The sequence below is a fragment of the Haliotis cracherodii genome, unplaced genomic scaffold (assembly GCF_022045235.1).
Source record: "Haliotis cracherodii isolate W230 unplaced genomic scaffold, xgHalCrac1.p SCAF_31, whole genome shotgun sequence".
NCBI lineage: Eukaryota > Metazoa > Mollusca > Gastropoda > Lepetellida > Haliotidae > Haliotis > Haliotis cracherodii.
In genome coordinates, this window is record NW_027266288.1 from 1345377 (window position 1) to 1370762 (window position 25386).

At 43.0% G+C, this 25386-nt stretch overlaps 1 protein-coding gene across 1 annotated transcript; it reads right to left on the reverse strand.

The window, feature by feature from the left end:
* Nucleotides 1-8162: 8162 nt before the first annotated feature.
* On the reverse strand, nt 8163-15488 carry LOC139477124 (small ribosomal subunit protein eS19-like). The gene is made up of 6 exons (XM_071259674.1): nt 15470-15488; nt 12991-13058; nt 12005-12105; nt 11175-11243; nt 9809-9926; nt 8163-8306 (listed from the first exon to the last, which is right to left on the reverse strand). The coding sequence occupies exons 2-6, from the start codon at nt 13056-13058 to the stop codon at nt 8210-8212; spliced, it is 453 nt and encodes a 150-aa protein (XP_071115775.1). The 5' UTR covers nt 15470-15488; the 3' UTR covers nt 8163-8209.
* Nucleotides 15489-25386: the final 9898 nt, after the last annotated feature.

Consider the following 25386-nt stretch of genomic DNA (forward strand, 5'->3'; position numbering starts at 1 on the left):
CTAAAGTGTGCCCCTGCACTAAGATCCTGGCACAGCCAAAGTGTGTCCCTGCACTAAGATCCTGGCACAGCTAAAGTGTGCCCCTGCACTAAGATCCTGGCACAGCCAAAGTGTGTCCCTGCACTAAGATCCTGGCACAGCTAAAGTGTGTCCCTGCGCTAAGATCCTGGCACAGCTAAAGTGTGTCCCTGCACTAAGATCCTGGCACAGCCAAAGTGTGTCCCTGCACTAAGATACTGGCACAGCTGAAGTGTGTCCCTGCACTAAGATACTGGCACAGCTAAAGTGTGTCCCTGCACTAAGATACTGGCACAGCTAGAGTGTGTCCCTGCACTAAGATACTGGCACAGCTAAAGTGTGCCCCTGCACTAAGATCCTGGCACAGCTGAAGTGTGTCCCTGCACTAAGATCCTGGCACAGCTGAAGTGTGTCCCTGCACTAAGATACTGGCACAGCTAAAGTGTGTCCCTGCACTAAGATCCTGGCACAGCCAAAGTGTGTCCCTGCACTGTTACAGGCACAGCTAAAGTTTGTCCCTGCACTAAGATACTGGCACAGCTAAAGTGTGTCCCTGCACTAAGATCCTGGCACAGCTAAAGTGTGCCCCTGCACTAAGATACTGGCACAGCTTAAGTGTGCCACTGCACTAAGATCCTGGCACAGCTAAAGTGTGCCACTGACCTAAGATACTGGCACAGCTAAAGTGTGTCCCTGCATTAAGATCCTGGCACAGCTAAAGTGTGGCACTGCACTAAGATACTGGCACAGCTTAAGTGTGCCACTGCACTAAGATACTGGCACAGCTTAAGTGTGCCACTGCACTAAGATCCTGGCACAGCTTAAGTGTGCCTGCACTAAGATACTGGCACAGCTGAAGTGTGCCACTGCACTAAGATCCTAGCACAGCTAAAGTGTGCCCCTGCACCAAGATCCTGGCAAAGCTAGAGTGTGTCCCTGCACTAAGATCCTGGCAAAGCTAAAGTGTGCCCCTGCACTAAGATCTTCGTGTCCATTAAAAGGGTGGTGGCATAAGTCCTCCCTTACCCTTTTCCTCTTTTCTTATCTCAACGTTTGATTGGTCAGTGTAATTTTATTAAAAATCAAGGGCAGGTAATTTCAGATCATGAGAACCATGGGAACGAATCCAGGGGTTAGTATAGGTTGAACGAAATGGTAGTCCTTGAGATGAAGAGGATAAATGTTGATGAGCTTGATTTAGATGTTGTTCTTGATGCATTCCAGGATGTTGAAATGGAAGAAGGAACAGTCGTCTGTTAAGATAACTACCTACTGCATCTATATATAAAGTATAGACCAATGTTATTCTTGCCATGGTGTATTTATCAAGTAACCAAAACTCTTACGGACCTGAAAAGTCATGAAAAAATAATTATGCTTCACTCTGTTGAAGACAAAAGATATTGCCTGCCACAAAAATGCTTTTCCTCAAATGAATTCAGACTCATAGTTTTAAATAAAAATATCTGGTTATATAGCTGAAAGAATATTGATTCTCGATTACAAAAAATCCCCACCCCCGAAGAATATCAAATGGTTGGTACCTCACCAGTCTCTAACGTTTGTTTGTTGTTTAACGCCGCACTCAGCAATTCTCCAGCTATATGACAACAGTCTGTAAATAATTAAGTCTGGACCAGGTGATTCAGTGATTGACAACATGAGCATCGATCCACGCAATTGGGATCGATGACATGCATCAACCAAGTCAGCAAGCCTGACCACCCGATCCCGCTAGTCGCCTCTTACGACAAGCATAGTCGCCATTTACGGCAAGAATGGGTTGCTGAAGACCCATTTTAACCCCCAGTCTCTAACGATATTCCCAAGATATTAAATTTAAATGGTAGATTCGGTACCATCTGACCTTCTTACCATTAGACATTTAAGAATTTGCAATTTGTATGTTCCTTCAGTCATTTCCTCGAGATTTCATGTTAGCTCACCAGACTGAAAGTCAAGAGAGCATATGTTGTGGCCTGTTTGTCCATTGTGTGTCTATACATCTTTTCTTATGCTTCTTCCCACCAGTGATGACACACCAATTTTTTCAGCCACATTGAAAATCCCATTCATGGCCATAACTCAAGTCCTTGTCACATCTGTAGTTGGTAGTGCATCATCCCGAGGCAAGAGTGTCCCACTAGCCTTAAGTGTATCACAGTCTTGTTTCACCCTTGCCACATCAAGCCCACTTTCCTGTGCTAAATATGATTGGACTATCGCATATGTCGACATGTCATTACTCTCAAAGGCACACAGGGGGCACGGGTGGCCCAGTCGTCTAAGGCGCCGCAATTCGCTGTGCAGAGTTGCGTCCCTTGGGCACGCCAGAAACCTATGATTGTGGGTTCGAATCCCGGTTCGCCCCAATTATGTTTCTCGGTTTGTCAGTACCATACCCGTGCTCGTGGGTTTCACCGAAGTGGTAAACGTCTTAGACCTGCATCACTTCGGGCTTTCCTCCAACATTAAGCTGACACGCCGTGATATAACTGGAATACTGTTAAAAGCAGCGTTAAACCCAACTCACTCACTCACTCAAAGGCACACATGCTCTTTGTTTGTTGTTTATCGCCGCACTCAGCAATATTCCAGCTGTAGGACGGTTGTCTGTAAATAATCGAGTTTGGACCAGACGATCATATACTTGAGGTCACGAGCATCGTTCCACGCAATTAGGATCGAAGACATGCATTAACAAGTCAGTGAGTCTGACCACCCAATCCCATTAGTCGCCTCTTATGACAAGCATAGGCTACTGAAGACCTATTCTACCCCAAATTTGGCTCTCCTTATTATATTTTCCTTAAATCTTACATTTTGTGTTCATTTAGTTCTCATTGTTGATGTAGAAAATATTTGAATACCAAAGCAGACAGCAACATTTTGTTGACTACATATCCAGGTGAGCTTCAGTGCATGTGGCACTTTCGTATATATATATATATATATATATATATATATATATATATATATATAAACTTCCAAGGTGATGTTTTTATGATATACTTTTGTCAATAAAATCAAATCGGAACATGTTGCACACAAACTTGTGTTTTTTCTGCTCACCAGGACTAGGTTTGTATTGATCATGTGATGCTGATCAAAGCTTTAGCTCACCTTATCTCTCATTGATTTGTAATCAGGGTAAGGGTGCTAAAATAGTTCATGGTCACTGCTTCAAACCAGGCAATAGTTGTCTGGTCCAATTTGTTTTGTTGGTTTGTTGTTTAACGCCACAATCAGCAATATTCCAGATGTATGACGGCAGTCTGTAAATAATTGAGTCAGGACCAGACAGTCCTGTGATTGGCATCATGACAATTGATCCATGCATGTTGAGATATGATGACTAAGATCCTGGCACAGCTAAAGTGTGCCCCTTGCACTAAGATCCTGGCACAGCTAAAGAATGTCCCTGCACTAAGATACTGGCACAGCTAAAGTGTGTCCCTGCACTAAGATCCTGGCACAGCTAAAGTGTGTCCCTGACCTAAGATACTGGCACAGCTAAAGTGTGTCCCTGCATTAAGATCCTGGCACAGCTAAAGTGTGTCCCTGCACTAAGATACTGGCACAGCTAAATTGTCCCTGCACTAAGATCCTGGCACATCTAAAGTGTCCCTGCACTAAGATCCTGGCACAGCTGAAGTGTGTCCCCGCACTAAGATCCTGGCACAGCTAAAGTGTGTCCCTGCATTAAGATACTGGTACAGCTAAAGTATGTCCCTGCACTAAGATCCTGGCACAGCTAAAGTGTGCCCCTGCACTAAGATCCTGGCACAGCTAAAGTGTGTCCCTGCATTAAGATACTGGTACAGCTAAAGTATGTCCCTGCACTAAGATCCTGGCACAGCTAAAGTGTGCCCCTGCACTAAGATCCTGGCACAGCTTAAGTGTCCCCTGCACTAAGATCCTGGCACAGCTAAAGTGTCCCCCTGCACTAAGATCCTGACACAGCTTAAGTGTGTCCCTGCACTAAGATACTGGCACAGCTAAAGTGTGTCCCTGCACTAAGATACTGGCACAGCTAAAGTGTGTCCCTGCACTAAGATCCTGGCACAGCTAAAGTGTGTCCCTGCACTAAGATCCTGGCACAGCTAAAGTGTCCCCTGCACTAAGATCCTGGCACAGCTAAAGTGTCCCCCTGCACTAAGATCCTGACACAGCTAAAGTGTGTCCCTGCACTAAGATACTGGCACAGCCAAAGTGTGTGCCTGCACTAAGATCCTGACACAGCTTAAGTGTGTCCCTGCACTAAGATACTGGCACAGCTAAAGTGTGTCCCTGCACTAAGATCCTGGCACAGCTAAAGTGTCCCCTGCACTAAGATCCTGGCACAGCTTAAGTGTGTCCCTGCACTAAGATACTGGCACAGCTAAAGTGTCCCCTGCACTAAGATCCTGGCACAGCCAAAGTGTGTCCCTGCACTAAGATCCTGGCACAGCTAAAGTGTGTCCCTGCACTAAGATCCTGGCACAGCTTAAGTGTGTCCCTGCACTAAGATCCTGGCACAGCTAAAGTGTCCCCTGCACTAAGATCCTGGGACAGCTTAAGTGTGTCCCTGCACTAAGATCCTGGCACAGCTAAAGTGTGTCCCTGCACTAAGATACTGGCACAGCTAAAGTGTGCCCCTGTACTAAGATACTGGCACAGCTAAAGTGTGCCCCTGCACTAAGATCCTGGCACAGCTAAAGTGTGTCCTTGCACTAAGATCCTGGCACAGCTAAAGTGTGTCCCTGCACTAAGATCCTGGCACAGCTAAAGTGTGTCCCTGACCTAAGATCCTGGCACAGCTGAAGTGTGTCCCCGCACTAAGATCCAGGCACAGCTAAAGTGTGTCCCTGCACTAAGATCCTGGCACAGCTAAAGTGTGTCCCTGCACTAAGATCCTGGCACAGCTGAAGTGTGCCACTGACCTAAGATACTGGCACAGCTGAAGTGTGTCCAAGCACTAAGATATTGGCACAGCTAAAGTGTGCCCTTGCACTAAGATATTGGCACAGCTGAAGTGTGCCCCTGCACTAAGATCCTGGCACAGCTAAAGTGTGTCCCTGCACTAAGATCCTGGCACAGCTAAAGTGTGTCCCTGCACTAAGATCCTGGCACAGCTAAAGTGTCCCTGCACTAAGATCCTGGCACAGCTAAAGTGTGTCCCTGCACTAAGATCCTGGCACAGCTAAAGTGTGTCCCTGCACTAAGATCCTGGCACAGCTAAAGTGTGTCCTTGCACTAAGATCCTGGCACAGCTAAAGTGTGTCCCTGCACTAAGATCCTGGCACAGCTGAAGTGTGTCCCCGCACTAAGATCCTGGCACAGCTGAAGTGTGTCCCCGCACTAAGATACTGGCACAGCTAAAGTGTGCCCCTGCACTAAGATCCTGGCACAGCTAAAGTGTGTCCCTGCACTAAGATCCTGGCACAGCTGAAGTGTGCCACTGACCTAAGATACTGGCACAGCTGAAGTGTGTCCATGCACTAAGATATTGGCACAGCTAAAGTGTGCCCTTGCACTAAGATATTGGCACAGCTAAAGTGTGCCCTTGCACTAAGATACTGGCACAGCTGAAGTGTGCCCCTGCACTAAGATCCTGGCACAGCTAAAGTGTGTCCCTGCACTAAGATCCTGGCACAGCTAAAGTGTGTCCCTGCACTAAGATCCTGGCACAGCTGAAGTGTGCCACTGACCTAAGATACTGGCACAGCTGAAGTGTGTCCATGCACTAGGATATTGGCACAGGTAAAGTGTGCCCTTGCACTAAAATATTGGCACAGCTAAAGTGTGCCCTTGCACTAAGATACTGGCACAGCTAAAGTGTGCCCCTGCACTAAGATCCTGGCACAGCTGAAGTGTGCCCCTGCACTAAGATACTGGCACAGCTAAAGTGTGCCCCTGCACTAAGATCCTGGCACAGCTAAAGTGTGCCCCTGCACTAAGATACTAGCACAGCTAAAGTGTGTCCCTGCATTAAGATGCTGGCACAGTTAAAGTGTGTCCCTGCACTAAGATACTGGCACAGTTAAAGTGTGCCCCTGCACTAAGATACTGGCACAGCTAAAGTGTGCCCTTGCACTAAGATACTGGCACAGCTAAAGTGTGCCCCTGCACTAAGATACTGGCACAGCTAAAGTGTGTCCCTGCACTAAGATACTGGCACAGCTCAAGTTTCCCCCTGCACTAAGATCCTGGCACAGCTCAAGTTTCCCATTTCAACAAGATCCTGGCACAGCTAAAGTGTGTCCCTGCACTAAGATCCTGGCACAGCTAAAGTGTGTCCTTGCACTAAGATCCTGGCACAGCTAAAGTGTGTCCCTGCACTAAGATCCTGGCACAGCTAAAGTGTGTCCCTGACCTAAGATCCTGGCACAGCTGAAGTGTGTCCCCGCACTAAGATACTGGCACAGCTAAAGTGTGTCCCTGCACTAAGATCCTGGCACAGCTGAAGTGTGTCCCTGCACTAAGATCCTGGCACAGCTGAAGTGTGCCACTGATCTAAGATACTGGCACAGCTGAAGTGTGTCCATGCACTAAGATATTGGCACAGCTAAAGTGTGCCCTTGCACTAAGATATTGGCACAGCTAAAGTGTGCCCCTGCACTAAGATACTGGCACAGCTAAAGTGTCCCTGCACTAAGATACTGGCACAGCTAAAGTGTGTCCCTGCACTAAGATCCTGGCACAGCTGAAGTGTGCCACTGATCTAAGATACTGGCACAGCTGAAGTGTGTCCATGCACTAAGATATTGGCACAGCTAAAGTGTGCCCTTGCACTAAGATATTGGCACAGCTAAAGTGTGCCCTTGCACTAAGATATTGGCACAGCTAGAGTGTGTCCCTGCACTAAGATATTGGCACAGCTAAAGTGTGCCCCTGCACTAAGATACTGGCACAGCTAAAGTGTCCCTGCACTAAGATACTGGCCCAGCTCAAGTTTCCCCCTGCACTAAGATCCTGGCACAGCTCAAGTTTCCCATTTCAACAAGATCCTGGCACAGCTAAAGTGTGTCCCTGCACTAAGATCCTGACACAGCTGAAGTGTCCCTGCACTAAGATTCTGGCACAGCTAAAGTGTGTCCCCGCACTAAGATCCTGGCACAGCTAAAGTGTCCCTGCACTAAGATACTGGCACAGCTAAAGTGTGTCCCTGCACTAAGATACTGGCACAGCTAAAGTGTGCCCCTGCACTAAGATACTGGCACAGCTAGAGTGTGTCCCTGCATTAAGATCCTGGCACAGCTAAAGTGTGTCCCTGACCTAAGATCCTGGCACAGCTGAAGTGTGTCCCCGCACTAAGATACTGGCACAGCTAAAGTGTGTCCCTGCACTAAGATCCTGGCACAGCTGAAGTGTGTCCCTGCACTAAGATCCTGGCACAGCTGAAGTGTGCCACTGATCTAAGATACTGGCACAGCTGAAGTGTGTCCATGCACTAAGATATTGGCACAGCTAAAGTGTGCCCTTGCACTAAGATATTGGCACAGCTAAAGTGTGCCCTTGCACTAAGATACTGGCACAGCTGAAGTGTGCCCCTGCACTAAGATCCTGGCACAGCTAAAGTGTGTCCCTGCACTAAGATCCTGGCACAGCTAAAGTGTGTCCCTGCACTAAGATCCTGGCACAGCTGAAGTGTGCCACTGACGTAAGATACTGGCACAGCTGAAGTGTGTCCCTGCACTAAGATCCTGGCACAGCTAAAGTGTGTCCCTGTACTAAGATACTGGCACAGCTAAAGTGTGTCCCTGTACTAAGATACTGGCACAGCTAAAGTGTCCCTGCACTAAGATCATGGCACAGCTCAAGTTTCCCATTGTACTAAGATCCTGGCACAGCTAAAGTGTGCCACTGACCTAAGATACTGGCACAGCTAAAGTGTGTCCCTGCACTAAGATCCTGGCACAGCTTAAGTGCGTCCCTGCACCAAGATACTGGCACAGCTAAAGTGTGTCCCTGCACTAAGATACTGGCACAGCTAAAGTGTGTCCCTGCACTAAGATCCTGGCACAGCTCAAGTTTCCCCCTGCACTAAGATCCTAGCAAAGCTAAAGTGTCCCTGCACTAAGATCCTGGCACAGCCAAAGTGTGCCCCTGCACTAAGATCCTGGCACAATCTCATTTACTGAAAAGTAAAACAAAACAACATGTGCCCCTGACAATTCATTTTTTAATGTTTTTTTTACATGTCAACAGTTCACTTCTTGGCAGCAGCCGCAGACCCTGCAGGTCGCTTGATCTGGGAGGCGATGCGGTCGAGATCACGACGTCCCTGGGAGGTCAGCTTACGGCCTCTGCAATGAATATAATGCATGTGTTGTTACAGACTCAATCTCGATCAAGAGTTAATGTCACTTTGAACAATATTTCAGTCACATACACAAATGCACACTTTAAAGTGAGCGAGTGAGTTGGGTTTGACGCCCCTTTTAACAGTATTCCAGTTAAGATTGTGGCGTGTCAGATTAATGTGGGAGGAAAGCCTGAAGTGATGCAGGTCTCAGATGTTAACACTTCAGTGAAGCCCACGAGCAGGGATATGGTGCTGACAAACCTAGAAACAATCAGGGCAGACCAGGATTAGAACCCACAATCATAGGTTTCTGGCATGCCCAAGGGATGCAACTCTGCATAGCGAATCGCTGCGCCTTAGACAACTGGGCCGCCCGTGCCCCCTCACAATGTAAAGAGATATTGCAATGTACCAATGGTTCAAAATATTGCCATCCGTCACTTTTGTGATGGATGGCAATATTTTGAACCATTGGTACATTGCAATATCCAAGATTATTGAACTTATATAGCAACTTGCATGCACATGTGTGTGTGTGGCTGCTTGTACTAGTCCGGACTGATGACGATTTTTAGTGCTAGCTCACTGAGATACCATACCACAGTTTAACATCAATACGCCACTCGGACACAGTATACTGACTCCGAGCCGACCAGTCCTTGTTTTAGCCCCTTAATGCCGAGCGCCAGACAGGGAAACAACAACAAGTACCATCTTTTAATGTCTTTTGGTATGCAGCGGCCGGGGATCTAACCCCAGACCTTGCGCTCTCCCACTAGACCACGGCGGCAGTCGCCTCAGTGTGGCTTTAGACTAGTGGCTAAATGCAGTGTCAGGTAACAACAGCTAATAGTCCCATTTAGTCTACTATTACGACAAACATGGGGATTCTGGAGGTCTATTTTTGTTGTTTAACGCCACACTAAGCAATATTTCAGCAATATGACAGCAGTCTGTAAAAAATCTGGACCAGACAATCCAGTATTGACATCATGAGCATCGATCCACACAATTTTATATGATGATATGCATCAACCAAGTCAGCAAGCCTGACCATCCGATCCCGTTAGTCGCCTCATACGACAAGCAAAGGCTTCTTTAACGGCAAGCATGGGTTGCTGAAGACCTATTCTAACCCTGAACTCCACGGGTCTGGGGGCCTAATAAGCCTTGGGATCTGCATGGGAATCAACAGGTCTCGTGAGCGAGTTGGATTTAACACCGCTTTTAACATTATTCCAGTTATATCGCGGCGTGTCAGCTTCATGTGGGAGGAAAGCCCGAAGTGATGCAGGTCTCAGACGTTTACCACTTCAGTGAAACCCACGTGTATGCGGCTGACAAACCTAGAAACGTAATCAGGGCGAACTGGGATTCGAACCCACAATCATAGGTTTCTGGCATGCCCAAGGGATGCAACTCTGCACAGCGAATCACGGCGCCTTAGACGACTGGGCCACCCATGCCCCATCAACAGGTCTCGACTCTAGGCTTTCTCCTCACCCTGTGTTGGGGTCCTTCTCCACCAGCTTGAGTCCCTCCAGGGCTTGGAGGACGCGCCGAGACACGGTGGGGCTGGCACGGCAGTAATGGCTGGGGCAGGTGCCATTGCTCATCTTACCTGTAACAAACATCAGGAATTAGTGGGGGATATTGCATTCTTACACACCTGGTGTCAAACATGTTTGAAATCAGGTCCATGGTGGAAACCTACTTTATTGCAATTCATGGTTTTTGTTTTGTTTGTTTGTTGTTTAACGCTGCACTCAGCAATATTCCAGCTACATGACAGTGGTCTGCAAATAATCGAGTCTGGACCAGACAATCCAGTGATTGACATGAGCATCGATCCAGGCAATTGGGATACGATGATACGCATCAACCAAGTCAGCGAGCGTTAGTTGCCTTGTACAACAAGCATAGTCGCCTTTTACGACAAGCATAGTCGCCTTTTACGACAAGCATAGTCGCCTTTTACGACAAGCATAGTCGCCTTTTATGACAAGCATGGGTTGCTGAGGACCTATTCTACCCCCGATCTTCACGGGTCCAATGTGAAAAGGAACAAGTGTTGAGTCCCACTACCAACTAACCATGGACATGTAAGCCGAGCTTCAGGAGAATTCACCTTTATGGTTTTAGCGTGTGAATAAATGTTCATTGATCTTATGAACGTGGTGTTTTGTTCTGTTTTGGTTGGATCTTCCAGGAGTGATTGAGCTAAACCTTAGCGTTGCATCAACATTATTTCAGCCATATAACGATGGATCTTCCAAGAAGGAGGCAGTGTTCAAATATTTCTCCTGTGCTTTAAACAAAGACTGAGTGAGTTTAACGTCACTTTCAGCAATATTTCAGAAATATCACAACAGAAACGGCTTTCACACATTGAACCTATGTGGGGAATCGAACCCGAGTCTTTGACGTGACGAGCGAACGCTTTAACCACTAGGCTACCCCATAGCATCTTTTTAACAGAGTTAAAGATATGTTAACTTAAGAGTGGTCAAGCAGTTGATTCATACTTGGCATTTAAATTTAAGTTAGAACCTAGGTTGTATATTACAGTTCCTTCATATATCATCAAATTTGGCAAAATTCTGTACAGGTATATTTGCTGAGGCTTCCCACGGCCTTGCTCTTTCCCAACAAACTCAACAAACGTGACTTTAAATGAATTGAAGTATGGCATTGATGATAGTGAATCCATTCTGTCAACTAAAGTAAAAAAACAATACTGGTACTTGATTCCAGATATATAGGTTAGAGTGAGTTTGAGTTTGGTTTTACACTGCTATTCAGAAATATCATGGCGGGGACACAAGAAATGGGCATTGCAGTTTGCTATTTGAATCTAACAGATTCTTACCTCCATATATCTTGCCCAGAGCTCCAACACCAACTGGAGCACGGATGTACAGGTGGCGGCAGACAGAAGCTGAAATATGCCAACACAGTGTTAGAGATTGGCACTACTCCTGTAGTCCTTGTCAAACTGCCCAATAGTTAAGGCATCAGAAGGACGAGTAGAAATTTTGGCATTTTTAAGGGTTTTGCTATATGTTATCATGATAAGGACTAGTGGACTAAAAATGTTATGGTGTTTTTTAATAGTGAAAACATAGCACTAGACATTATGGTACATCTACCATTGTCTACCTCATGGTAGGGATGTCACGATTCACCAATTGTACCAATGCATCGGTAGGTAATTCTCACGGTACAATACGAGATACAAGTCAATTCATATCGACATGAATTTTTTCTTGAAATCGGTATCCATTTGTTCGCGTATTGATTGATTTTTCTTTTCGAGCGAGTGAGTGAGTGAGTTGGGTTCAACACCGCTTTTAACAATATTCCAGTTACATCGCGGCGTGTCAGCTTAATGTGGGAGGAAAGCCCGAAGTGATGCAGGTCTCAGACATGTTGCTGACAAACCTAGACACAAACAGGCCGAACAGCAAGTCAAAACCACAATCAGTTGAAAAATAGAATGACAAAGTGGAATGATCTAACTTTTTAACAACTACAGCCAAAACACATGTTACTTTCGTAATACACTTCGTGGAAAGAAGCCAGTTTCGTGAAATCAGCAGTATATCTGTGCCGAAACCTAGTATTGGCATTAACTAATGCTTTGGTAGGTCATTCCATCCCTGTTACCAAGGTTACACAACAAACGTATGCCCTTCTCACCTGCACGGTTATAAAACCAGTCCTCATCATAAGGTGCCAGCTCCTTGTAGCGGGCAGTTTTCACGATATCGATCCAGTCGGGAACCTTCATCTTGCCTGACCTGTGGAAACAGCAACAGTCATTACTCCACCAATTACAATTTGTATATTGATAAAAGCCGCACTCAGCAATATTCCAGCTGCCATATTCACTGTATTAAGTGGACTGCTCAAACAAACACCAATTTCAAGTCCAGTCAAAGACTTGTTCAAGACAATATATGGTTGTATTGTGATATGTATCACGATGCTTTGCATAATTCTAATTTTTTAATTCAAAAGCAATTTAAAACACTAGCGTATGAATTGAAGTTCATAAATGGAACAAAATAAGATGCTGGTACAACAATGTTTACTCAATAAATATGCTCCAGATGCACATTCACATGATAAAAAAATCGCTATCTAAAATCACCCAACAGAACAACCTTTTAAAACTAATATTGTGATATGTGTCATGGAAAGTGAGTGAGTTGGGTTTAAAGCCGCTTTTAACAGTATTCCAGTTATATCAAGGCGTGTCAGCTTAATGTGGGAGGAAAGCCTGAAGTGTTGCAAGTCTTAGAGGTTTACCACTTCAGTGAAACCCATGAGCATGGGTATGGTGCTGACAAACCTGGAAACATTGGGGCGAACCGGGATTCCAGCCCACAATCGTAGGTTTCTGGCATGCCCAAAGGACGCAACTCTGCAAAGCAAATCGCTGCGCCTTCGACGACTGGGCCACCCGTGCCCCTCTTCATGGAAAGAATGAACCTTAATTTACTGATATAGTGATAATACTGCGCACCCTTATGAACAATATATAGTGGAGACAAAATAATGAAAATACGATGACATGAAAAAATGACAATAAAAAAAGAATAGTTGTAAATTATTTGGTATGTTACAGTCACTGATGGCCAACAGCCATGTCATTCACATCACAAATATATATCTGACATTACTTTTTTAGGAAGGCAGCCAAAGCCTTGTTGAATTCCTGTGGGGCGACGTCTTTCACACTGACTCCCATCTGAAAAAAACCCAATAGGCTGTAAGTGATAAAGGCAGCTGTAACTGAATGCTAGGCCTGCACCGAATACACTATGAGGCGAGTATGATACACATCACGAATATAGGGTTACGAATACGAATATACGAGTTACATGATTACGGTAATCAGCCGGTATTGTCTTTGCGCTGGGGAAAATACTTTAAGTTTAAAACTTGAGTTTATCAAAAATGTACGTCATATAGTTTCTTAGGTTGAAATGTTTCAGTGATATTTCACATCGCGACAATGCCGCTTATAGCCTCATATTTTGGTTGACAGTGCCATAAGCATGATAAGGGACCTTGGCAGACTGACCCCAGTTATGATAATGCATGGCTTGTACATATTCCATTTTGCATATCTTGCTTTGATAAAAAGCAGATGAGTTCAAGTAAAAAACAATCTTAAATATTTGTTTGTATATATTCGCTTCTAGTGATCACGAATATCAAATTCAATTCCTGAAAGGATACAGTTTGAATCACCAAATATGCAAGTAAATCATAACAGCCCTACTGAATATCCTACATGATCCCTAAGCATCGATAATACAGTGAAGTAACCATGAGGGATGTCATGTCTCGTGATATCGCTGTATTGACAAATTCCTAATGTTGACACTGTATCAATACAAATTTGTATCGAAACTAAATGAATAATTCACTATCGTATATACCACAGAAACATTGACATTATTCAATTATATAACCTTAAGGGATCAGCCTAGTTCATATTTAGCACTGAATTCATTAATTGCAGGTCTATAGATAAGTCTTATCTATACACACACTGAATAGCAATTTGCCAATTTATGTTATCGTTATACACACATATGGTGATACATTTGTCAGTATGTACTATGTACTAACACTTGCAACCAGAAACTGTCCCAGTAACCATACAAACAGAAAAGTTTACAGTGGTGAGTCACATCACAATATCACATAGCAGTGACTATCTAGAATAGAAAACAATCAAAGTTTAATATGCAACAAAGCTAATTGAACTTAGCATGGGTGTCACGACTGTCACCAATCGAGAAATTACACTCGATGATGCGACACAAGTACCCCTACAAATGTATAGATTCATATGCTAGTTCTGTAGAGATTTTCTAAAGTGACACAGAGCTCCAGATAAGCTGCGTAGCTGCGTAAAATATGCATCAGAAATGCAGAAATATGCAGTAAAATAAAATTCAAGCGTATCAAATATACAACGAACAGATACGCTTCAAAAATAAAACTTGTGCGTATCATCAAAATATTGTAAAGAAACCCTGCATATTCGATCAGCAAATCAGCAAATCAGCAACTTATTTTGAAATTGTAAACAGCCATTCCGTCAACCTTGCCAAACTCCACGATGACAATTACATCATGATCTTTTGCCATCAAACTTTCTTGTGGAAGTATCATGGTATTTTTGAGTCCTTTAAGGCTCTCGAACCCACACGACACCAGTTTGCAGGGACTAGATGAATAGTGTTTTTAAATATTTAACTTAGATACCCACATGTGTAAAAACTAGTGGGTGATAGAATTACTGATACCTCTGGTGACATATCTAAAGTCTTGCATAACCCTGTGATAACTACATGGATTTAGCACTACCTTACAAGAAACAAAAGACTACTTTTCACTACATACAATAATACTATAGAAAGAACCTCAATTAAACAGTCATGTCAAGAAGACACAAACTGGTTGACAGCAACATCATTGTGTTCGGATGATTTGGGAGGGGGGAGTTATTTGCAAATTATAATATCGATCATATCTAGGCCTAAATATGACCCAAAAAATGAATTTACGTGTTCAGGCAGCAATGAAACGCATAGAAAGAGCAAGATTCATAAAATTACTAAAACCTTTCAAAAAAGGTATTCAACATGAGAGACTGAATTTAACAGTAACACGCGTTGAGTGCATTCTTCTGCCTCAAATCCTGTGACCGGAGTAGCCAGTTGAGTACGGTTATTCATCCTACAGCTACCCGCGTGGTGATTTCCAGACAGATTTCTTCTATTCGACATTAATAAGTACAACATACTTGAAGGATATTCATCAATACATCAAAGAAGTCATATGATAAACCAGGTATTGTATGATTGGTTCTAAGACATGGTCTAAAACTTCAAAACCACGTGTGTTCGCTCACTCCGTCAGAATCCATGAAAACACATGTCCAACATGGCGGAATCCACGCCGCATGGTTAGGATTTTTCAGTTCCGAAAAACTGCCTTCAAATTACATATTGTGTCTAGTTTATAACTGTATCTAACTGACTGTGTTCTCGTTTGTTAGACGAGTAGATCGTTGACATAGATTGTCGGCTATTTGGGGACATATTTGAGTTTATTTGAGATGTTACACATCGCACTACACACCTTGGAAAACGATGGCTGAAAAGAGAACGATTACAGCGCCACTGTTGTGAAGGGCAGATAACTCTAATTTCCGTTACAAAGAGCATTATGTTTGGAATTAAGAAGCTTTGTCACAGGGCTGGGCGGGCCAGAGGGGTTTGTGCGTGCGTGTACACGTGTGTTTCTATCAAGGGGAATTTTGCTCAGCCCCTCAAACATCTACATACATACGTAGAGAGTATTTGCTGCGTAAAACACGAGAACATAATTTTTTCGGGAACACTTATTTAAAAAAAACAACCTTACCAGCCTTCAAGACACATTTCGAATTGTACTAAAAAAATATCTATTGCACGTTTCTTAAAATATATGAAATATGCGGGATTTCCAACTGTCCGTGACTGCCAAACAAAACAAATCAATACGAGAAAAGTAAATGTCAGATTTCGGAAGCCCAGGTTTCATGTCTACATTTTATTAGCTTTTCTATATATGTAAACGATCTTCGTGCATCGATAATAGTTTTAGCAGTATTTGATATTACGAGCAGCGGAATTAATAAACAGCGGAAAACGACCACAATGGCCATAAAACTACAGCATTTGGTGTCATTCGTGACCAACTCGTGTTATTCCGGGACAAGCCGAATAGCGATCTTCTTGCAGGTTACGGAAAGGGGCGAGTGATAACGAATGCATTTGGTGTTTGAGGTCCAACATTACATGCTGTTACGTGTATTTTCTCACAACTATCATATCTTTGGAATCCCCGAACTTCCGAATCATACATACGGATATGTTGTATCGTGGTCTCAAATATTTTTAAAGTATGCCCCTGGCGATAGTACTCCTCTTTTTTCTAAGGTTTACGCTAATCTCCATTTGTGCTTTCTTTCAACGTAAAGAGAGGTCAAAGAGAGCCTTTCCTATACTAAAATTACATATACCCAGAAAGCCTAAATACTTACAACTATGTAAAACTTTCATAGATTACCGCTAATAGTACCAATGTATTTCTTGACGATAATCTACCTCCTTTTCTAAAAACTACGGGGGCACGGGTGGCCCAGTCGTCTAAGGCGCCGCGATTCGCTGTGCAGAGTTGTGTCCCTTGGGCACGCCAGAAACCTATGATTGTGGGTTCGAATCCCGGTTCGCCCCGATTATGTTTCTAAGTTTGTCAGCACCATACCCGTGCTCGTGGGTTTCACAGAAGTGGGAAACTGAGACCTGCATCACTTTGGGCTTTCCTCCCACAGCTGACACGCCGTGATATAACTGGAATACTGTTAAAAGCGGCGTTAAACCCAACTCACTCACTCACTCTAAAAACTACTATGTTGGACTTATCTTGATATACCGTTAAACCCAACTCAGCTGTATGCATTTCTCATAGCACGGTTGTAAGAATCAAATGAAACGGACATAAAATATTTCCAAAAATCCATCACAATTATACGTATTATTTTCTAATACGTTTTCTCCACTCAGCTTCAGAGTGAGTGAGTGTGGGTTTTCGCCGCTTTTAGCAATATTCCAGCAATATCACGGCGGGGGACACACACATTGTACCAAAGTCGGAAATCGAACCCGGGTCTTCGACCTGGCGAGCAAACGCTTTATCCACCAGGCTATCCCATCGACCCTGACGTCAAGAGAACGTTGGTTGGTTGTTTTACGCCGCACAATATTCCAGCTATATGACGGCGGTCTGTAAATAGTCGAGTCTGGACCAGACAATCCAGTGATTAATATCATGAGCATCGATCCGCCCAATTGGGATCGATGACATGCATCAACCAAGTCAGCGAGCCTGACCACCCGATCCCGTTAGTCGCCTTTTACGACAAGCATAGTCGCCTTTTACGGCAAGCATGGGTTGCTGAAGACCTATTCTACCCCGGAATCTTCACGGGTCCAAGAGAACGTGGGGGTATTGTTATTATATAGGTGTTTTAATGGTAGGTGTGTTGTTCACATTATGGGGACTCCGGGTTGAAACAGGTCCCCAGCAACCTATGCTGGTCGTGAGATGTGGTCATCCGATGACGTGGGAGGTTGCTCATAATATCAGTCACTGGTCGATCTGCTTCAGACTAATTGCCTGGTCATACCAATATTGCGGTGTTTTATCTATAATTAAATATTCCTTGTTAGATCTTTAAACACCCATTAACGCGAGATGGTATTAAACAGATACTTCCTTTATTCCAAAGTTGGTTTTGTCGAAATGTCTATTACAATTGGGGGGGGCGGTCGGGTAGCCTAGTGGTTAGAGCGTTCGATCGTCACGCCAAAGACCCGGGTTCGATTCCCGACATGGGTACAATGTGTGAAGCCCATTTCTGGTGTCCCCCGCCGTGATATTGCTGGAATATTGCTAAAAGCGGCGTAAAACCATACTCACTCACTCACTCACTATTACAATTGGATTGTTTTTTCATTCGAATTATCCAAATCAGGAATTGTTTCTCCCGAATTCCATACTTTGCTGTATCATTTTATGTATATTTGTATGTGATGAGTATATGGCCCATAACGATGTCTCAATGGACACTGTACATACCGAACAATGGACCCTGTACATACAGAACAATGGACACTGTACATACCGAACAATAGACACTGTACATACCGAACAATGGACACTGTACATACCGAACAATGGACACTGTAATACCGAACAATGGACACTATACATACCGAACAATGGACACTATACATACCGAACAATGGACACTGTACATACCGGACAATGGACACTGTACATACCGAACAATGGACACTGTACATACCGAACAATGGACACTATACATACCGAACAATGGACACTGTAATACCGAACAATGGACACTGTACATACCGGACAATGGACACTGTACATACCGAACAATGGACACTGTAATACCGAACAATGGACACTATACATACCGAATGTAAATGAAATGTATGTTTGCTCCCAAACAACAATAAAATGTCAATTTTTGAAAATAAATTAGAAATTCACACACACACACACACACACACACACACACACACACACACATCCACCCCACCCCCACCCCCCACACACACAAAAGAAAAACAACAAAACAAACAAACACAAAAACCACAAACAAACAAACAAAAACAAAAACAAAACCAAAACAACAAAACCAACCTTTTCTCCCATCTTGGGCCAGACTTGTCTGTGGTTTACGGATTTTGATTGTGAAAAGGTCGGTCGGTAGGTCGAAAATAATAAAATAAACTGCATTGTACAAGATTCTTTTAATCATCTCAAATTTTGATTTGGATCGGTAGGTGAATAAAAAAAAAATTGACCTGATTTTAATCTTGATCTAATATCAGACTTGGAATGATGATTTATCGTTGAAAGAAAATCTGTTTTAGTCATATAAACCATATAACCCCCTTGGATTATTGTTGTTGTCAAAGAATTACCTTCGTTGGTTTAAAAAAAACCTTGCAATTTTGATTTTCCTTTCCTCCGAGGTTTCAGTTTTAAGGTCCGTTAACCAAGCAAAACTGTAAGGCCTTGATACAGTGAGTGAGTGGGGTTTAACGCCGCTTTTAACAGCATTCCAGTTATATCGCGGGGTGTCAGCTTAAGGTGGGAGGAAAGCCCGAAGTGATGCAGTTCGCAGACGTTTACCACTTCGGTGAAACCCACGAGCATGGATATGGTGCTGACTAGAAAAGCCTAGAAACATAATCGGGGCGAATCGGGATTCGAGCCTACAATCATAGGTTTCTGACGTGGCCAAGGGACGCAACTCTGCACAGCGAATCGCGGCGCCTTAGACGACTGGGCCACCCACGCCCCTTTGATACAGTGAGTGAGTATGGTTTTACGCAGCTTTTAGTAATATTCCAGCAATATCACGGCGGGGGACACCAGAAATGGGCTTCACACATTGTACCCATGTCGGGAATCGAACCCGGGTCTTCGGCGTGGCGAGCGAACGCTTTAACCACTAGGCTACCAGACCGCCCCCCTTTGATACAGACATATATGCCTTCGATACCATTTACAGCGAAAGATCGTGGCTGTGACATACGGACAATCATTTTGGACAATACATAATAAAACTTTCACGTGATAAAGGAGGTGAGATTTTGCGCATATTATTTTGTACCAGTTGTAATCATCCGTACCCTATTATATGAACATGTTTGTTTGTTTGTTTGTTGTTTAACGCCGCACTCAGCAATATTCCAGCAATATGACGGCGGTCTGTAAAAAAATCGAGTCTGGACCAGACAACCCAGTGATTGACGTTTTGAGCATCGATCCACGCAATTGGGATCGATGACATGCATCAACCAAGTCAGCGAGCCTGACAACCCGTTCCCGCTGGTCGCCTCTTACGACAAGCACAGTCGCCTTTTACGACAAGCACAGTCACCTTTTACGGCAAGCATAGTCGCGTTTTACGGCAAGCATGGGTTGCTGAAGACCTGTTCTACCCCGGATCTTCACGGGTCTATATGTACATGTAAAGCTTTTAACTCGATATGGATTACAAAGAGAAAATAAATCGCAGCAAAGCAGTTCACAAATTGCTGAAATCGCCTTTGCGTGATCCAGGCGCGTTAACAGCATGCGATTAATGCATAAGCTGGTTACGTGCCTGAAACAATTAATACCCGAGCGACGCACTTGATGACACTCAATGAACACCCTTAAGTTATAGTTTGACCCGAGCATGTTCTCTGTATAATTCCTCTGGTTACCATATTGAAATTAACAAGCGCCCATTTCTCATTAAAACCACGATACGTTGTGTTATCGTTAACCAGGAACGCTGCCTATTTCTAACTGATTTGCACACAAGCAGTGTTCTATGCTGAAACTCCATACTAAGCGCACCGGGAGCTCTAATAGCAAGGAAATGAGCGCTCATTTATCACTTGTTTTTTTCAATATTGATATCTGATAAAAACCGAGATCAACTGCTGCGATAAGCGAAACAATGTTCACCTTGACATTGATTAATATTTCTTTAGTTTTTTTGTTTGTTTTTTTATGCCTGACCAAATTGGCGAGTTTCGGATTTCTGCAAACATGGGGCGCGGGTTCCAGAGCGCTGCTATAGCAACCACGGGGCGCGCGCTCCTCTGTGACGTCACGCCATTGTTGACACCCGAACGGAGAATGGTATGTATAAGCGACGGCAGAGGAAGGATGAGAGGAAGTTTCAAGGCGTGATGTTGTGAACTTCGAGTCACCATGTGGAATAGAATTAGCGGTTCCACCGCCGTCACGGAGAAGCCAACCATCTATCCAGAATGGTAAGATGATAATTATGTTATCAATGTGTGGCATCGTAATTTTTTTATTTCTTCAGATCCTGACAATCGACATGTCATGTCTGACAGAAAGTATTCCTTGTGAGGAAAATAGTTATTGATTGATAGATAATAGTTGTGCTTCTTTTCATATAATGTAATGATAACATTATAATCATGTTCATATTCGATAATAATGATAATGATAATAATAATAATTAATAATAATTAATAATAATAATAATAATAATAATAATAAAAATAAAAAATAAATAAAATAAATAAAAAAATAAATAATAAAAATAAAAATAAGTGGATTATAGAAAAAAAAGGAAGGATAGACGACGGACAGACGACGAACGTACGGAGGATAGACAGAAAAACAGAAGAACGAATCAATCAATAAATCATTCATTCACTTATTACACTTGTAAGAATGGAAAAAAAATGTATTGATTACTATCAAGAGTTAGCCAATGTAAATACAAAATGATATCTACGGCTACATGACCGCCATATAGCTGGAACATTGTTGAGTGCGGCGTTAAAGAACAAACAAACAAATCTAACGTTTCAATAGTACCCCAACAACGTTCAAGAGTACGCATAGTACTTACACATGTATTTTTAAGAAGGCTTAACTTAAAATTCTTTTTTTTTCTTCTTTTCAAAGTCTCTGTTGACTGTATGGAATTAAGATGGATTTAAATAGGATTTCTCAATATTTATTATCTTATGCATAAGAATAAATAAAATATCGTTTCAAAATTTCCACTCAGGTTCTGCATTGCATTGTTTGTGTTTTTTTCACATGTTTTTTTTGTGAACTTTGGTATCCTTTCATTCCTAATATGAGCTGTACAACATTAAGAGCCGACTACCTGGATCGGGTGGACGCGGTTATTTCCAGACCGTCGTCTTAGACCCAGAGTAGTGATGCGTTAAACAACGAACGACCAAACTTTAAAGGGAAAGAAATGAGGTGTGGCCATCCTTTTGTCCCTTATCCAAATTAAATTTCCTTTGGCAAATTGTTGTTGCTGTTTGCCAGGATACAATATTGATTGATCTGTAGAGTTTGTTGGGCCCATCATCAAATTATTATTAATTTTCTGTTATCAATAAATTCACATACTGTTAGTTTTGCCCTTCACAAAAACGGATTTTGTGTTTGTCAAGGGGGCGTTTCAAAAGTTAAAGTCGGAAGAAATTCTTCATTCGGTGTTGGTGCAGTGCGCGTGGGTATGTGCAGTGGTGTCGTGAGTTAGTGTTTCTCGAGAGTAGGGAGGGAGTCAAACAAGTCTTTTCAACTGTTCAGAGGATTTACGTCGGAAAAGTGTCTTAATCTAAATAAACCTTTTGAACTGCCCCCTGACATTGCATTAGTTCATCAAATCACTACGTACAGCCAATATGAGACTTAATAAATACTTTGTCCGTATGAAATCTCGCTTTATTCATATAATGATCGCTAAGTGTATTGTGCGACTATTCTACAGGCGCTTTGATCCGCCCTAGTGCTGTAGATTAATCACGGGCGTCACACGTTGTTATGCCAAACCAAACGCGACTAGGGTTGAATGGTTTAGCGAAATCCGAACAGAGACAGGTATACCCTTTAAGACTCACTTCAGACTTCAAAGGGTTTGGGCAGTCAAAAAGAAAAATATGTTCTAATTACTTTTGAATTGTTGCTTATGCACTCAGCGTAGAGCGGGCCATTTGGAAGAGCACATTGATCTGCGACTGACAGATTAAGTATACAGTCCAAGATATTGATATAAAGTGCAAGATCTTGATATAAAGTGCAAAATATTGATATCAAGTGCAGGATATTGATATAAAGTGCAATATTTTGATATCAAGTGCAGGATATTGATATAAAGTGCAATATTTTGATAAAAAGTGCAGGATCTTGATATGAAATGCGGGGTATTGATATAAACGTCAAATTGTTCATAGAAAGTGCAATATATTGATATAAAGTGCAAGATCTTGATATAAAGTGCAAACTATTGATATGAAATGCAGGGTATGTATACCAAGGGCAATATATATATAAATAAGTGCAATAAATTGATATTAAGTGTCATATATTGATATAAACTGCAATAAATTGGTGTCAATGGCAATATATTGATATTAAGGGCAATATCTTGATATAAAGTGCAATATATTGATATAAAGTGCAACATATTGATATAAAGTGCAATATATTGATATAAACTGCAATACATTGATGTCAATGGCAACATAGTGATATAAAGTGCAACATATTGATATAAAGTGCAATATATTGATATAAATTGCAATAAAGTGATGTCAAGGGCAATATATTGATATAAAGTGCAACATATTGATATAAAGTGCAATATATTTATATAAACTGCAATAAATTCATGTCAATGGCAATATATTGATATGGAGTGCAATATATGAGGGTGCACATCACTGGATTAGGTCATAGGTTGTTATGTTGTTCACATCGCTGCTAGCGGTTGTAGATATTTATCATTTTACATTTTGCAATCGTTGTTTGGTTATTGTTTAACGCAGAACTCAGCAATGTTGTGGTCTGTAAATAAACAAATCTGGGCCAGACAATCCAATGACTGACAGGAACAACATCCCACGCCGCCGAGGAACAAGGGTCACCAATCTCATTAAAATCAGATCTTAGTTCTCGCTGAAGCTTTGTTTTGCGGCAGCGAGAACTTAGATCTGATTTTAATGAGACTGGACAGTCACGAGTCTATCAACCAAGTCAGCGAACCCAACCTTCCGATCCATTCTGACGCCTCTTGCTAGCACATCAAACTGACAGGCAGTGACGAGGGTGAGTGAGTGAGTTGGGTTTAACGCCGCTTGTAACAGTATTCCAGTTATATCACGTCGTGGCAGCTTAATGTGGGAGGAAAGCCCGAAGTGATGCAGGTCTCAGATATATACCACTGCGGTGAAACCTACGAGTATGGGTATGGTGCTGACAAACCTAGAAACATAATCGGGGCGAACCGGGATTCAAACCCACAATTGGGATTCCAACTGCCGTAATGTAACTGACACAGAGTTCATATGGACTTTAAACATACCTCATTCATTTCTAAAAGTCAAACCAAATCATGTAATAGGACTATATGAAATAATAAATCGATATTGTATTGCAACAGCAAAGCAACTTCTATATGCTCAGGTATTGTTCGCCATATATGGATTTCCGTACGACACAGGGCATATTGCGGTGTAAAACTACATTCATTCATCATATGTCCATTTGTATGCAGCATGTCATCGATCCAAATTGCGACGATCAGTGCTCATGATATCAATCACTGGATTGTCTGATCCAGACTCGATTAATTTACAGACTGCCGTCATATAGCTGGAATTTTGCCGAGTGCGGCGTTAAACAACCAACCAACAAATATTTGTATACATCTGTATGACCGCCTGGTTCTATAGTCTCGAACTACAACAGGCTATCCAGCACGGAAAGATGTGAGAAATATCGTTATCTTCGAAACATTATTTACTCTAAGCGTTTTCGAAACACCGCCTTCTCATCCAATTGCTTGCGGTTACTAAAATAGCCTATGCACTTTTTGTTGGCACATGTGTGATACGGGTCGCTCTGGACGTGGTAACAAAGCTGAATGTTATCGGGGGAGCGTTGTTCGGGGGAACCGGCTCTCAGTCAATCTCTGGCGATAAGAACCTTCCTGTTGAAGTACAGTCCGACCGCCTTTCAGGGGACTCACACGCATTATGAGAGTGACTTTGGTTTCACGCCGCCTCATGTAATCTTCCCCCAATTTAAAGCGAGAGAGTGAGTGAGTTGGGTTTGACAGTTATATCACGGCGTGTCAGCCCGTAGTGATGCAGGTCTCAGACGTTTACCACTTCGGTGAAACCCATGTGCACGGGTATGGTGCTGACAAACCTAGAAACATAATCGGGGCGAACCGGGATTCGAACCCACAATCATAGGTTTCTGGCGTGCCCAAGGGACGCAACTCTGCACAGCGAATCGCGGCGCCGCTTAAAGCGGGTGACACCGAGAAGGGGTTTCATGCTTTTTACCAAAGTTTGGAACCCGGGGGCTAATGTGTAAAGAAAGTTTAACGGGGGTGGGTACGGTGATTGGTTCAGTGCCGGAGAAAATAGGTGGACGCGACTGAGTACATTTGAAGCCGTTTTACATACTGCAAAACACTGTCTCCGACAATAGTCTTCACACACTATATCAAAGCGCCCTCGATCTCGTCCTAGAAGTGCTGGTTAATTGTGTTCAGGTATAGTTGTTTGTTTGTTTGTTTGTTGTTTAACGCCGCACTCACCACAGTTCCAGCTACAGGCTTATGACGGTTATCATGAAACCCCGATCCCGTTAGTCGCCTCTCACGACAAGCATAGTCGTCTTTAACGGCAAGCATGGGTTGCTGAAGATCATTCTACCCCGGATCTTCACGGATATTTTGAACTAAGGTTAAGGTCGTGTGACGGAACCATTTCAGTAAACATGATCTATTGATCTGTGTAATCTGTCATTGTGTTAACACATGTTGACGATCCAACGTTTCTATACAGTTACCGTAGCTTCTTAAATAAACGCCCCTGGAACTTACAACCAACCACCAGAATAAATGA

Bases quoted from the DNA above. Each gene is read 5' to 3' on its own strand.
- LOC139477124 (XM_071259674.1), bottom strand. From the start codon at position 13,058: ATGGGAGTCAGTGTGAAAGACGTCGCCCCACAGGAATTCAACAAGGCT. The intron at 12,106-12,990 runs GTAATGTCAGAT...CTGTTTCCACAG, and splicing joins TTGGCTGCCTTCCTAAAAAA to GTCAGGCAAGATGAAGGTTC. The intron at 11,244-12,004 runs GTGAGAAGGGCA...GGCATATTTCAG, and splicing joins CTGGTTTTATAACCGTGCAG to CTTCTGTCTGCCGCCACCTG.